This window comes from Scomber japonicus, chromosome 14, assembly GCF_027409825.1.
Source record: "Scomber japonicus isolate fScoJap1 chromosome 14, fScoJap1.pri, whole genome shotgun sequence".
Taxonomy (NCBI): Eukaryota; Metazoa; Chordata; class Actinopteri; order Scombriformes; family Scombridae; genus Scomber; species Scomber japonicus.
The window spans coordinates 25,297,690-25,313,788 of NC_070591.1; the positions used below are offsets into that span (position 1 = coordinate 25,297,690).

The window sequence follows — 16,099 nt, forward strand, 5'->3', positions numbered from 1 at the left end:
CAGCTAAAATATTCTCCCACATGACCGCTGCATGACCCACTTCAACCTCTCACATATATTCTCCTCTACTTTTAGCAATTAGACTGGGGGCCGCTGTGATAAATGGCCTGTGGCACGGCTGTTAATATAGCGCTCCCCATACACGGGTGTAAATAAAAAATGTATCCTGAGTCAACCTGCCTGGTAAAATATGACTGTCAAAACCCTTGGAGAAATACTCGTGTCACTTCCTGGCTGTAGTGGGGGTTCATGATAGCGTCGCAGATGGAGCTGGGAAATGACACAACAACTTTCACATGCTGTGAGACACTTCTGCTTCATGAGTAACCCATCTGTCACATTCATATCTCGCAGACACAAACACACTGCGGAAGTTAACTTGATATTACCATATCCACGGCATGTGGGAATTAAAGAGTTATCATTCTAGCCACTAAAAAGCCCTTAAGGAGGCTCAGTTCTTTAAAACACAAAAGATTAACAGAGATATTTTTCTATTTTATGAGCACATGACACAAACACATGATGAAGTGTTTGGTTTCTAGTGCTCAGTTATTTCTTTGGGGTTGTCTATGCTTTACCTTGTGCCTGAAGAACAGTAACAAGCAACAGACTTTAATGATCAAGGTGGTGCCTCTGGCTGGCTAATGAAGGAGCGTGCTAGTCAGTTGACTGGAGTGCCAAATCCATTTACTGCATGGGTCTCCAGTTCGACAGGGTAACAGCTGAAATACAACTATCTTGGTATATATGTGTTTCAAGATCTCTGAAATAAATCAGTGAATTACACCCCCATTAAAGTGTTCTTACGTAGTTTTTAGATAAGATGTTGTGGAAATATACCAAACTTTAACTCTCAGCGGAAACTTTATTTCTCTTGTGTGTCTTCCCAGATGTCCATGAGTAGGGTCACACTGCCCCTGAGACTGATCTGTCCCTTCCTTTCTCTTCCATACATCTCCTCTCCTCCCCCAGCGTTTCTCTTGCTGGCCATGTGCGCAGGCATTCCTGCCCCTGACCTCACACTGACAGCTGACTTCCTCATGCCTGCCCACCCTCTGTGTCCCTCCTGTTTATCTCACCCCTGTCCTGTCGGGTTGTGAAGAGCACAGCTCTGTTTATCTCACTCGTCCCTCCTCATCCATCCCCTCCCTGGCTCTGGAACGCTCTGGAGTCTTGCCCTAAGCCTGCCTAGCGACTGGCGGCTCACAACTGGAGCAAGAGGGGGGAAAATCCCCAAGGTTAGCTTCCATCGACTTAGAAAGACAACCTCACTCTCTCCATGAGTTTTCCAAAGCAGATGGCCGGTACACGGTTGATGAAAACATCCATGGCATCAATAATAAATCAAAAGTTTCTAGGGGAATGAATGCTGCGAGGTGATTGGCCAATGCTGTGACATCTGGGAGTAAAGAAAATGTGTGGATTCCAACAAAAAGGTAAACGGAAACACATGTAGCCCTGTCTGACACTTTCAACAGTCCATTGGTGTCTGTAACTCATTGGTTCTGTCTCAGCAGGGAAGGCCTTTAATGGTGTACCGTCTATCCCACTGTACACATACATAAACATACACACCTGACATTTTACTGGCCTCATGTGGTAAGTGGTTAGTGTCCTACCTTTAGAGGAGGAGGAGCTGCCTTGGCGCTTGTTTAGGGCCCGTAGACCTTGTAAGGGAATGTCGCCGCCTTCTAGGACACTCTTGTAAACATGGCGGTCGCATTCTGGAGCCGCAGGCTCGCCTGTGGATGATCCTCCGTCCTTCTCCACCTCGCTGTGTCCAGACTTGCTCGAGGAGCTAGACAGTGGTGAGAGGAACGCAGACACCTAATTAAACACAGTCTAATTCATTCTGGGGAGTTGTGTTACATGTTTTTATGATAGACAGAGACACACAAATTGGTTAATGAGCTGTCATATGGTTCTTATTTAGTATATCTTGAGGTAATTCCTGCCTTTGCAGACAAGTGGGAGACAAAATAATCCAAGACAGAAAAAGCCAAAGTTGAGAAAGTGCAGGATTTGAAGGCTGATGTTGAGAGAAGGCATTCGCTACCACACATATCTTGGCATTCCAGAGAGGCCAACAGGACAGATTTCTATAAATATTCTCTGAGCATTCCCACATGGTGCATCAGCCCCTGCATTGCACCTGTAAAACTCTCAGGTTTACTCTCTTCCACATGCCACTCATGTGTTACTCATAGTGCTGCTCTATTTGTACAGACAAACATGGTCATTAAACTGACAGAGACTCCAGTGTCATCTAGTTGACACAAACAAGAAAAAAAAGAAAAAGAAAAGCCATACAAACACATTTCTCCAGAATTGGGAGAAAAAGTTATGTCTTTTCCAAAAATGTGTTTTACATTTGCTGTGTTGCCAAGCCAGAATTTTTTTACAAGCTTGCACAAATGTATGGATACATTACTCTCCTTGTTAACTACCTCAACAAGAAGCTCTTTCATTGCTGTCAGAAAAAAACACATGTGAACTGCTGACTGCAGAGAACCATTAAAATCATGTTGGTTCTAGGTTACTTTCCAGGATTCACATAAATGCTGTAGACGAAACAACGCTCTACAGGAAATTAACAGTGGAGGAGCTACGCAGGATTTGCGACAATCTCTTGGGAAGCTTCTGGTGAAATTTACTATTACTGCCTCGGTGCGAACCAGTGACACCACCTAGTGCAGATTAATTGTAATGTTATCTGTTTATCTGTAATGATGAGGAGTTACTTTAGATGCAAGTGTGCATATTGGATCTGCTGATTGCTACTACTGACACATGATGACAGCAGGAATTGTAAGGCTGTACACACGATTTGTGATTATTGATATCAGTCTTCTGCCAATTGTAACAATATCCACTTGCTATTTCAGCTTTTTTCTAGAATAATAACTATGATGCACACAGTGGGAATCTAATAGCAGTCTCTGAAAAACACATGAAACGACTTAGATGTTCATTCATTCATTTGATTACCTTTAACAGGCACATATGGTTTTAGCATTTTACAATCAAATATTATCTTTACGACAAAGTTCTTGAAAATGTCTCCAATTTCACAAAGACCTCAAAGCACAAAAAAATCACCCTGCCCTAAACATATGTGCCTTTGAAGGAAGTCTGTTTATGACTTGAGGTTTCCCTTTGAAAAGTTTGCGAGAGTGAGCTTCCACAAAGGCTCTCTCGGCCCCACATCAAGTGCCTCTTCACTTCAAAATTTACAAAAAGTCAATGACCGAAAAAGTTGGATTAGAAATCTCTTGGCCATGATGACATAATGATTGTAGCAGATGGAAAGTTCTGAGGAGCAATGGAGGGAGAACTTTATTTTCCCTGGACCGTAGCACGAGACAGTCACCGAGGCTCAGTCTTAAATTCCTTACATTTTATTACACAAACAAAAATAGAAGGCGTCAATCTCATCAGACAACAACAAACAAGATCGAGGGCTTGCTGAGCTTCGTTTTTTAATGTCGGCTAGCATCCCTTTTCATAATCCGGTTGCTGGTCATAGTGCTGTTCATGCACCCATTCAGAAGGAGATAACGGTTTTTAAGTTATGCAGCAGCTGGGCAGCAGAGTTCCCTCTATCCCAGTGACAACCAGGTTGCTGTCTTTAAATAAATCACCACATAGCAGCCATGTCTCCACACTACAACCCCCCCACCACCCTGAAAAAACACCATGAAACACGGACAGAGGACACACTGTTCTGGTAGCTTTTTGCCTTATTAACAGGATCTCCTCAGGAAGCAGGAGTCCCCCCGATGTAGGCGGGCAAGCTCTGCAGGGTGGAGAAATCTCACACTGACATTTATCCCAATAACATGCCCTAAATAATCACCAACGTGATGGAAGGAGGAAGCAAGATTGAAAGCACAAGTATTCATATAAGAAGAAGAGGCATGGACTTACTACTGCTGCAGGTCGGAGGCTGTTTCCAGGGGGCTGAAAGAGGGGGCACTCTGCAACAAACCAAACAAAGAAGTCATTGATAGATCCACAGGAAGGTCTCCTCCAGCTAGAACAGAAACAGGAGCATTAGCTGTGGCCAGATTCTCTCGGCTTTTCCTCTGTCGTTCGCTTGCTGGTCTGGGTTTCTGTCTCCAGCACCCGGGGTTCTTAGCGGCTCTGGACTGGGCTTGGCATCGAGGAGTAAGCGTGTGTTTTGGCCTGCATGCAAGTTGGAGAAAACAAGCGGCGGTGAGGAGAGTGGAGGGGAGGGGAAGCGGGGGAGTGGGCGGGTGGGTGTGCATCGGTCAGGGGGCGCCCATGTGGGGAGGGGGCTGTCACAAGCTCAGCCAATGGGCTGCTGTCTCCCAGTGAAGCCGTCTCTTTTGTCTGGTATTGAGTCACTCTCATTACCACTGGACCAGACCGGGGGACAATTAACCAGCTGGTGGTGCAAGCAGGCCGAATTACACACATACACACACACACACACACACACACACATACACACACATACACACACACATTTGACACTATCTCACACACTTACAGTCAAAAGGAGACACAAATGCTTACTGACAAAGTATAGAACACAGTAAAACATTATGAAAAAAGATTAAAAAAATAACAATGTTAAAGAGAAAAAGAGCACAAACATAAAGACAGGAAGAAATAAAACTGTGAGCACAAAGTGAGTGAAGAAATGTTATGAGACCATACCAGTATACGGAGTGGTTATTTCGGAGCAGATATTATCTCCAAAACACAGGGGTGTCCATTCAGTGTGGTAGCACCAGCCCATGAGCATTTTGAATGGTTTAGAGGCAACTAATTTTAGCCCACTGTTTCTGTTGCTTTCCTCTTTTCGGACGTCACAGCAGGTAAAAATAACAGACGTGACACGGGCACTATGAATAAGAGCACAAGTGTTGTTTGCAAATACGATTGCACAATCCCCATCCGAGCCAGCCTGGCCCTGCTGTTAATACCACATCCACTTCCCCATGGCGCGGCCAAGCCTCCGCTTCCCACACCAATGACCAGACAAGGAGCATTCTCAACTGCTCATTTGCCACAACATGCCTTCCCACTTAGTTGCCAGGGCAGGACGATCATTAATAACTCTTCAGAATAAATGCCGATCTTTAAAAGAACAGAACATCAGTCTGGCAGGTCTATATTCTGATCTATTTATAAAGCCAAATGTTCCATGTCGACTCGGAGAACATGCCAGTGTCATTGAATAATCTGTGGCTCTTCCTTGCGTCGCCACATCTTGTATCCCCCTTGACTCTCATCTCCAACAGGGGGAGAAGATAGTGTCCTCTGACACCCCTGGGTAATTGGGCTTACACACGGAGCATCAGTGGAAAGTAAACAGGAAACAAGCATGGAAAGCTTATCTGGAGCAAAGGAATGGAATCTTAATCTGGTTATTTACAAGATGCCTGATTAGTGTCATTTATGTGAACTTTTCTTGATGTCAAAGGGTAAAATAGTTCAATTTCAGAGCAATCCTACACTGACATCAATGAGAAACGTCACATTACACTGAGATGATTATGCAACTTTTCATCCAGTAGAGAGAGCGTGAAATAGAAATGTTGGGACTCATTTAACTTATCAGATAAAGACACACGCAACAGATGAAAGCATTGGCTTGAAGCAGTAACAGTGTGAAATGTCTGACGCAGTATATGGACATGAGCTAAGGCCTTGGTGAGTCAGTGGAACACCGATGACAACGTTTCTGCACAATTTCATGTGCGTGTTTCCTAACAGGTGTCTCCGGGCTACTCAGAGACCGGGCTCCTGTGTGCCGCTTTCATATTCAAAATAGCGATCATGAGTAGGTCATGGTAACATGAATCTCATTCTTTCCAGCACCTTATTTGTGTTGATGTGCTCTCATGAAAACAAACAGCTCCCCCAGTGTGAAGGGCCTGTTATAGCCACGCGCCCCTCGTCTCATCTACACTAAATGCTTAAAGGTAAAGGTTAAGTGTATAACAGAGGTTAAATATGAAAGCACAATGAGCTGGCGGGCTTACGGAGTTTCCTCCTTTAGAATATGTCAGGTGGTTTGGGGGGGTGGGGGGTGGAGTGGGAGGCTCCGTGTAACTCAGCGCTGAGACAGTGTGGCAGCAGCCCCCTCGTCAGCATATGCTCGACAGATGGAGTCACTCTGGCGGTTGTAGGGGGCCAAAATGTTTTTCCTGACCATAGTTATGTGTGGAATTCCAGCACCAGATAGCCACGTATATATCGATGAGCCTCTGTTTGACCGTAACTGCCACTGTATGTGTTTTCTGACTCCACCTGAGGCTAGGGGCTTGTTAATATTAATAACCAGGACCATTACTGTGATTACATACAGGTGTCACTATTATTCACCTGCTATTAGGTAACTAGAAGTGGCCATACAGGGATGAGTGATGATGATTTGACAGGAACAAGTAAAGAAGGAGTAAAAACAGTGTAGTCTTGTATGAATATTGAAGGTATTACTTACAGTAAGCCTGACAACTGACTAATTAGCAATATGAAACCACAAGAAGACAGGAATCAGATGAACTCTGAGTACTGTCAAGAAGCTTCTCTTTATTATAATACCACCTCTTTAGGAGAAATGGTTCTCTACAGCACTTTAGTGGTTATTAATAAGAACGAGAACTCAATAGTTCTGAGCCATGAAGGGCCAGCTCTTCATTTAACCCCAGGGCACTGTCGTTTTTGGAGACTTCCAGCCATATCTTCCCTTCAGTAATACCGAGTGAGAACTGATATGTCAATCAACCTCCAATGAGCCAGTGTGTCTGGCCGAGCCTTAAGGTCAAATACTGCACATACCAGGTGCAGCTTTAGAAGTGACTTTGACATTAAACAGGAGCCAGTCATCAAGCCGAGCTCATCTGGCAACCGTCCAGGCAGAGAGTCGGCTGCCTCCACCATTAAACCTCCTCCACATATACACTAACCAGGAGCCGCTATCAGCGAGAACAGGAGACTCTCCCCCTGCGTCTGGCTGATGCTCGGACATGACCTCATGTCGTAGTCAGTGGTGCCACCTCATATTATCCAGGGCGTGGCGACGTGGCCCTCACTGACAGAGAGCGAGGAGAAGCAACATCTGTTTGTGGGCAACCAGTGCCACGCTTGTCTGGTGCCAGCAAAGGCTCGAGGCATGGATTTGTCATGACACCGTATACCTAACTTCAACTGCTTCAACATGCCTGCACTCCCTTGGATATTTCGGTAAATATACCAGATAGCAGACAGGCGGCAATTATTATTTCAAGGGTCTGGGATTATCTTGGAGCCTAATGCTTGTGTGGACCGTGGCCTCTCCAAGTGAAGAGTGACTTCTGGATGAATCAGCTGGTCCAGCCCCTTGGCTTATGATATGCATTCTAGTTGGCAGGGTGCACCCCAAAACGAACCAAACAAAGTGTTACTCTTGGCTGTTGAGTAAATGACATGTAAGAACTAGGATGCTGCTGTGTTTGGCAAAAGATTGCAATGTATTACCTGATGAACTTAGAAAAGCCCTGTGATAATTGAATTGGTCCTTTATTATTAGCACTTGTGCTACTACCAGAGTATAATCAAATCTCCTAATCAATAATCAGTGCATTAAATAATCGTTATCTAAAGTACACAGGGGTAAAAGCCACAGCTAGTGTAAGTGGTTGTCTGTATCTGAGCTGATTCAGCGCCACAGATACAAATAAATTGCTGAGAGACACTTTCGAAGAGGGCAGAAATAGATCTCAGTTGACTATTTTAGATGCTATTGGGGGCAAACTTCTTTTTAAATTGTATGAGGTGAAGATGAGGAATGACAGCAACTACATCAAGGAGGCTGGAAAACACTTAGCGCACAAAGGATTGCTAATAAACAACCTAAAAAATCATAGAAAAATCAAAGAAAACAGAGATTATGACGAAAAATATGGATGTTTAAAAAGTGATCAGTAGCCTGTCTCATTAAGCCGAGTTGAAACGAAGTTTCCTCTAGTGCATGCCGTCACATAAATACTTTTTATGTGGAAGATCAATTAAAAAAGGAAATTGTTCAGTAAGATATTGTAAAGTGACAGTAGGGGTAGAATTGGAGCAGTCCTTACAGACAGACACAGTTTGTTTAGGTATTATTTAAACATAGATGTTATCACATGCAATAAAATACAATATACTGCCACTTTGAAGACAGCAACCACTTACCGCTTTGTCAAACTCCATCTCTGAAAAGAATTTATACCAAGGCTCATTCTCTAAATCTACATCCTCCGGACTTACATCCTGAGTCTAGGGGCATGGCAACGAGAAGAGGAGGAGAAAGACAAAGAGAAGACAGTTCAGACAGCACAGAATACACACCAAGGTAATGAGCCTATCAGACATTGTTGAATTTGCCAATGTTTCTATCCCTACAACTAATGATTTCATTATGACCGGTAAGTTAAGGGATAGGTTCATTTTTTTCAAGTCTATCTTATGACATAATTGGAAATATGCTTGTTTGCTTTCTTTCCAAGAGTTAAATGAGTGGACTGATATCACTTTGAATGTCTGCACGGTGAAACTGAAGCTGGAGCCGACAGTCAAATAGCATAGTTTAGCGCAAAGACTGGATATGGGGGGAGATAGCAATCCTGTCCAAAGGAAACAAAATCTGTCTAGCAACATTAACTTCTGGGAGTCTTGTTGACCCTGTGAACTTGCTAAGCTACGAGCAGGAAGTCAATGCACCCAGTCAAGAAACAGTTCGGCACATCCCTCATAAAACAACAACTTGTCATTTTTACACTTAGTTCTTTGAACAGATGAAACTAGCTAGTAATGATGGTTTAATTAGCTGGGTATAGTACTGGTAGGTAGATTTTGTTACCATTCCAGCATGCTAGCTGTTTCCCTGCTTCCAGTCTTTGTACTAAGATAAACTAAGCTATGCTAATTGTCTCCTGGGTATAGCTTCATATTGACCATACAAACATGAGTAGTATCAATCTTCTCATCTAACTCTCTGTAAGAAGGTAAATGAGCATACCTCCCAAAATGTTAAACTATTATTCACATATCCATATGTACAATAAATTAGTTACTGGTCACTGTAATTGTTTATACTGTCCATAATGTTACCATCCCTCCCCAAGAGAGCTCTAAAAAGACCTTAACTTTAGAAGATACTCACTTGATTTGACTAACTTATTTGGTAAACTTTTTTAAAGCATTTTTTCCCCCATCTCCGACAGTAAAATTGCCAAAATGGACAGAAATAACAATTATAGGGACCAATAGCTTATTCAATGTACATATAGGCATGTGGAAAAGTGGTGTTGTGAGCCTATCCTTTAAGCATGCCAATTAACCCCCCACATTTAGCTATTTAATGTGACCCATATATTGATAATTTTCATTTTATTCTATCTAATTAGAAGACACATACTGATACTAACAGATCATGCAAACACTTTCTTGAGCTGTGATATAATCATCTGAAAATTCTTTTGGAAGACCTAAAGATAAAGTATGACCATAACCCTTAGTTCTACAGACAGTGAAGAATAAACTTGATAGGAAAAAATGACCAGCTAAAGTAACAAGGACACTGAACTCCACTAAATGAGCTTGTAACTGAAAAACAAGACCAGGTCTATTATTTAACAATGGGTCCAGGATGAACTGGAGCGGACTGATGAGTGCATTTGTTGTCACTGGGAATGGGCCAAATACTGGCTAACAATATCCACTATGTTGATGTAGCTGAACATCAGACACACAGTGATTACATAATCAACAAACCACTTAAGCACAATCATGAACATCTCGATGTCCCCTTTTATGTAGGAGGGAAATACAAAAGACTGCAAAGTGCAAATCTAAAAATCTAAATATGAACGCATTTTTTCTGTTCTTTTCTTTTAAATAATATACTTTAGATCTGGGGAGCAGCTGTCAATCATCTCCTATATGTAACGAAGCTCATTCTAAAAAGACAGCCTTCAAGGACATTGAATAATGCTGCATCACTGGATTCAGTACGATCTATATAAGCTAGAGACAAAAGTAGGGTAGAGAGCATTATACTTTGTCTCAAGATAACACACAAGATCCATGTTTTGTGTCTATGCTGGGATCCACTCGCACACAGCTGATTCAGCCCAATAACCTTAAATTGAAGACGAGAAGACAATAGCTATCCTTGTAATTGATACTCCCCCCTCTGCCAAGCAGGATCATCTGTCACCGTAACAGTACACCGTTTAGGAATGTGGTGCACATGGCGATTCAGGCTAGACATACGCCGCCTTCGGAGCTGTTAGTGAAGCTGCCACCCGGGAGCTTAGATACAGAGGTTGGTTGGAGGTGGGAGGGGTGGATGGTGTGGTGGGTGGAGTGGGGGACAGCTCACACGACATGCACGCAGAGAAGGAGACAGAGAGAGAGAGAGGGAGAGAGGGAGAGAGAGAGACGAGGCAAACAGACAGGCGACTAGCATACCGTTCTGTCCAGCTTCAGCACCGACGATTTCCCCGGCTCGTACTCAAAGATGCTCTTGGGCTCGGCGCGGTACTTCCTGGTGTCTACCTTCTTATCCGGGGGCTCCCACTCGTTCCTGTGAAGAGGCGGGTGTTAGGGAGGGGTTGGGTGTGGGATGGAAGAGAGCCAATCCTTATCAAGTAGTCTCCATAGCAACCAGCTTAGGCTAAGATGTCCCCCCCCCCTCCAATCTAAACATGACGTCCGCCTCATTATCCTCTCTCTCTCCTTCTCTCTTCCCTTCTCTTCCTCTAATGATGATATGACAGAAAATCAAATTCACGGTCGAGCCAAATTCAATCAGATAAACAAGATTGGACCCACTGACAAAAAACAGAGCGCAGCATTTCCTGGGAGAATTCCTTATTAGACAGCCAATGCCAGAATTACTCTTCAAATAAGAAACACCCAATAAATTTTTTTTTTTTTCATCCACACAAAAACCACCTTTTCTTTAACGAACTGCCTTTTGAGCATCAGGAACATCAGGCAGCATTTCTCAGAAGTGGGCAAAGATGTGTTTAGGAAGCCACCCCCCTCCACACATAACTGCTGAAGAAGGAGGAAGGTCAGCCCTCGACATGTCATCAGCAGCTCTGTGAGGCAACAGTTTATCCTCCATCACCTGTCCTCCTTCATCACTCTATCACTCATTTCTCTGGGAGTAGATCAGTCTATGTCAGTGATGACATGTATGTGTGTGTGTGTGTGTGGAGGGGTGGAAGACTAAGCACACATTACGTCAAAACTGGAGGACACGGTATTTGAAGCTGCTGGAAACAGAATTTCTTCATATTCACAAATTCAGGGAGCAGGACTATCTTTTCTGCTCTGCTGTGTTAACAGTCATATGACACTGTGCTGTATTTAAATAAAGACCAATGCAAACGGACTTTTTTCTGCTAGTGTGACATTGAAGTGAAACTGAGAGAACACTGTTTTTAATGATCTACCATTACAGCCAACTGCCTGTTAAAGAAATGAACAGAAATAGGGTTTCTATAGTCAGTTATATTGATGCTATAAGTTACGTAATTTGTATATCTTTGTGTGAAGTATTCTAAGCTGCAAACAAGAAAAGTACTGTGCTTTTGTGTGAAATATCAAAGTGAATGTCATCTTGGGTGTTGCTGACCTTTTGGCAGGAGGTTTGAGGGAAGAGGATCGTGTTGGCACCGGCATCGACCGGCCTCTCGAATCGACCTCGTCACTTTTTGAGCGTGGGACTCCTTTAACTGAGAACAGACACCAACACGATGATGCACAGCTGCAATAATATTCCCAAATGATATGTATTATATTTCCAATTCCCAAACTCACCATCCTCCAAGTAGCCGAAAGGGTTTGGACCATCATCTGAAAGAGGAACAGAACACAATCAAAAGCCATTTATTGTCATTTTTATCTACAATCAGTTTTTTTTTCACTAATGCATCCAGCACAATACTAAATTATTCAGAAGGCAATGAAAACACTCTTTTTCCATGTTTCCCCCTGCTGCCTTACACCTTCCATTAGGCCAAGTATCACAGGCTTAGCAAACACAATCAAAGTGTGTCAAATCAAAGCACTTTACAGGAAGCAATACTGAGCTAAAAAGGGATCCAAGCATCGATGAGCATCAAGGCTCTGTATAATTAATGCAATGGCCATAGCCGCCACATTCAGCAGGACTTTTGCATAGACTGTATATTTGGTGTAAAGCAAAATCAGTCTCAACTGCACATGGATGTAATCACGTCGAGCTGGGACTGAGAAACAAGCCAAGTAAGAGCTACAGTAAGGCAACTTTTTCCTCTCCTCCTACACTAGGACACCAAAAATCATGACCTTAACTTTACTGATGAAAACTAAAATCCAAAAGAAGCTTGTTAGAAGCAGCACACAGCTCTAAGGGGTGTGCACAGCCTGAGAGGCTACTTCAGGGCAGCATAGTCTATAAAGTGCAAAGGGCTGCAGCAGCACCTAGTGGCTAGAACACGACACTACATCCCATTAACAGTGGGTTAAAGACTACATGCTCTATCATCAGGTTAAAACTACAACAGGTTACCATTAACATATATTGATAACATAATATTGAAAATTAATATTAGGCATAATAATAATGGTTTACAGCAAAAGGAGAAAAGCCATGAATAAGTTGTTATAATTTATGTAAAAGTAAAATGACACTACAAGGCTTCGTGCATCATCCTTGCCAACATTTCATCATCACTGTAAAACTGGGCTTTATCTGTAAACCTGTTTAGAGTTGAGCATGTTTAATCTTTTTTTTCCCCACATTAACTACAATATTTTTATTCAGTTGAAAAACTAGCATTTCGTGCTACTGAACTGTTCATAGCTCAAAATACGGGTCTATTATTCACCCATGTTAAAAAAAACTGAGCTGAAGGAAAGCACAGCATATATTTATTTATTGTTCAGCAGAGTATAATGTATTTATTGATTTTTAGTGGTTGATACATGAGGTCATTAACTTCCAACAGCCTGCTGACCTTCAAAATATCCTCAGAACAGCAAATCCGTTACATCAGGAAATCTGCACGAAACTTGCAGTGTATTCAATATTCATGGAAACAGCTGCACTGTGATATGGAATGGACGTCCGAAAAAAGATTTATATCCTTTCAAATACTTAGCACTAGCCACATGGCCAGGTAGAACAGATGAAACACAGCTGTAAGTATTTGAAAGGGCCCATGATGGCCGCAGATTAGTAAAGCCGACGGGAGTGGAGATACCGCTTTCGGATACCTTTTGATTTCATCTGAATGTCATAGTTGTCAGGGAAAATGTAGGTGGGGCGATAAGGGTTTTCCTCAATAGCCTCTGAGCACAGTGATGGAGAGACAGAGCACAACGTGACATAACATACTGACACATTCAGAAACACAGACAGAGTGTGGACACAAACATAGAAACTCATCAGACATACAAAGAAATGATGACAAACTCTCTCTTACCAGGTATTCTGTGTATCTGTTTGAACATGGTCTTGTACCAGTCTTTGGACTTTTCAGTGTTCTGAAATTAGGATGCAAATAAACCAGAAATGATATTAGAAATACTTAAATGTTCTAATTCATTTAATATAAATACCATACTATAAATCCATCTTCCTCTTATTACTGTTCTACTGCAACATCAAAGACCCATGTATCATGTGAACCAAACACCCACTAAACATTTGCATTTCTAGTAGATTAAGTCTTTATTCAGCAGAAGGTTTTGTTGCTCACCCGTACAGGCACAGTGGGCTTGTTGATAGGACTGAGGACAGGGGAGTGCAGCGATAGTCGCAGCCTCTTCCCATCCATGTCCGGGACCGGACTAACTGAGTGTCTCCCTGGATCAGGGCTTTTGTCCCTTTCTGGGGTTGGATCTGCAACACAAGACACGAAAAATCATCAAAAACCTGTAAACTGGAGAAAACTTGTTGAGAAATGTCAGAAAAAACTTGGGAGAGTTTAAGTTATACGGATGAAGAGGGCTGCATACAATAAATGGAGAAGAGAACAGACCTTTTCACAGCAAATATTTTGACATGTCATCACAGGAAAACACAGGTGTACCACTGTAATTAATAACAAAATTTAGTATTGGCAGTTCTGCTGTCCTTGTACTGTCTTTGTACTGTGTGTGCTGTTTCACTGCCATTGGTTACTGGGACACTTGGATTGAACTGAGCCATGATTAGCATCATTAGCTCCACCTGTGCTTCTCCTGGTATGACGTTAAAATGTCTGACATGAAAAAAGTCAGTTGTACTGGTGCATGTCCAAAAGTAGCATCATTTGAACACATAATGATAATGAAACTCAAAGAACTGTTAGTGTATGACAGACTGGGTTAACAATAAATAAATAAAATGGGTACATAATATACATAGAGAATATATGGACACTATGCAGTATTGTATAATACAGTATGAGCTCCATTTTTTGGCACAAATTTTTATTCTCTGCTATGAAATGGCAGCTTGTCAAGACTTAGCTTTTTGTTTTACAGCTCAGCTTGGCCAATTTTTACTTGTTGTTTCATAATGTATACTGAGTGCCATAAAAATGAAGGAGAATGATTAGCAGGACCACCTTAACTGTAGCAGCTCTAGCACACATTTAATGCATGAAATACAATTTAGTGACACAAAGTGATTTTTTGTGATGTGCAAACAAAAAAGTTGTTTTATTGTAAGTATACAGAATTATATTGTGTTTTTGTGGGTGACTTTTTACCAAATGACATGACAGTGCATTTCTTCCAAAATGTTACAATATAGCCATAATATTGTAATTATACTCTTTTATGATTATTGTTCTTTCTTTTTTCCTAATCCAGGTGAAACAGATGTGTCAGGTGTCAGGTGTGTAAGAAGAAGAAGAAGTAGAAGAAGAAAAAGAGAGAAGAAAATGTGATATAACAAACTGGAGCTCTAGGTAATCAATATATTGTATTGTAAACCCAATTAGAGAACCACAAACTATATTAAATCTAGTTTAACCCAACTACAATTGTTAGATTTCACCTGTGAGACCAACATTTATATTTATTCATATATTGAAATGCTACAGAGACATTAAAGCTGGTGGTAAATCACCAAATAGATGAATGTTTCAATTCATCGGTTAATATTCTCCTCAGGATGATGACATGCTGACCAGCTGACCATATCAGGAGTCCAGCTGCCATCAGCTGAGATGACCGGCCGGTCTCACCCAGCCAGCAGCTCCTCACATCTCCGAAAACATTGGAGCAAAATTCCAAAAGGTCGTTATTTGGATAAACTGACCACATATTGGGAATATTTACTTTCGTGCCTGAAAAAATATTAAAACTTAATGAATTGACATATCAATAGTCCTACAGTGAAAATTACAGCCGCTGCTAGTTACTGTGAAATGCATTCTGTGATACTTTGCTGTCCCAAGCTTAGGCAGCCTTTGGCTGACTTCGGCTAACGAATGGTGTAACTTCGTCACTCGGTCAGTGAGTGACTCAGTGATGGAGAGACTTTCGTGTACTGTATATAGGTCAGGCCCTGCTGTTGCGGTCCAACCAAATAAATGATATGATACTTAAAATGAATTATATAACCATTATTTCTCTGTATAGTCTGATACATTCTCTTTCAACAACATTCTCTTTCAACAACTGATTGTTTACAATGTGTAAAACACATTGAGCATGAGAATGGACTCTTTTACATCACGAGGCTTGTGGCAAACACATTCATCCTGTCAACAGTCATGGCAGTAGGAGGGTGGGAGTGACGGATGCTTCAGTTGAGTTGTTATAAATTTGGAACTGCTTTTGGTGATTTAAGAATTTAAAAATAAATTACAAATATTTGTTTGACATTAAAAGACCCCAGAGCATACCTTTCAAATGAGAAAGATGCTTTTGCTGCTCTGTTGTGGGAGAAGACAGACAAGGACAGAACAGTGAAATGTGACAAAGCAATGAAGCAAAAGTGTGAAAGCACTGCCTATGTGTAACACAGAGAAGACAAGACAATATTAATGGATTACAGACAACACACAGTTTGACCCCCTGCAGTTAAAAGTACCATAAGGTATACAAGCAC

The 16,099-nt window shown here is 41.9% G+C and overlaps 1 protein-coding gene across 1 annotated transcript in view; it reads right to left on the minus strand.

Moving 5' to 3' along the window:
* The window catches only part of LOC128372410 (sorbin and SH3 domain-containing protein 1), a 40,210-nt gene that overhangs the window by 11,942 nt on the left and 12,169 nt on the right, over nucleotides 1–16,099 (minus strand). Inside the window, exons 7-15 of the mRNA XM_053332445.1 lie at nucleotides 13,755–13,897; nucleotides 13,479–13,539; nucleotides 13,270–13,344; nucleotides 11,830–11,865; nucleotides 11,645–11,744; nucleotides 10,471–10,585; nucleotides 8,191–8,274; nucleotides 3,931–3,980; nucleotides 1,623–1,801 (exon numbers count right to left, since the gene is read on the minus strand). Of these exons, the coding sequence (XP_053188420.1) occupies nucleotides 1,623–1,801; nucleotides 3,931–3,980; nucleotides 8,191–8,274; nucleotides 10,471–10,585; nucleotides 11,645–11,744; nucleotides 11,830–11,865; nucleotides 13,270–13,344; nucleotides 13,479–13,539; nucleotides 13,755–13,897 (843 nt within the window). The remainder of the gene's footprint in view (nucleotides 1–1,622; nucleotides 1,802–3,930; nucleotides 3,981–8,190; nucleotides 8,275–10,470; nucleotides 10,586–11,644; nucleotides 11,745–11,829; nucleotides 11,866–13,269; nucleotides 13,345–13,478; nucleotides 13,540–13,754; nucleotides 13,898–16,099) is intronic.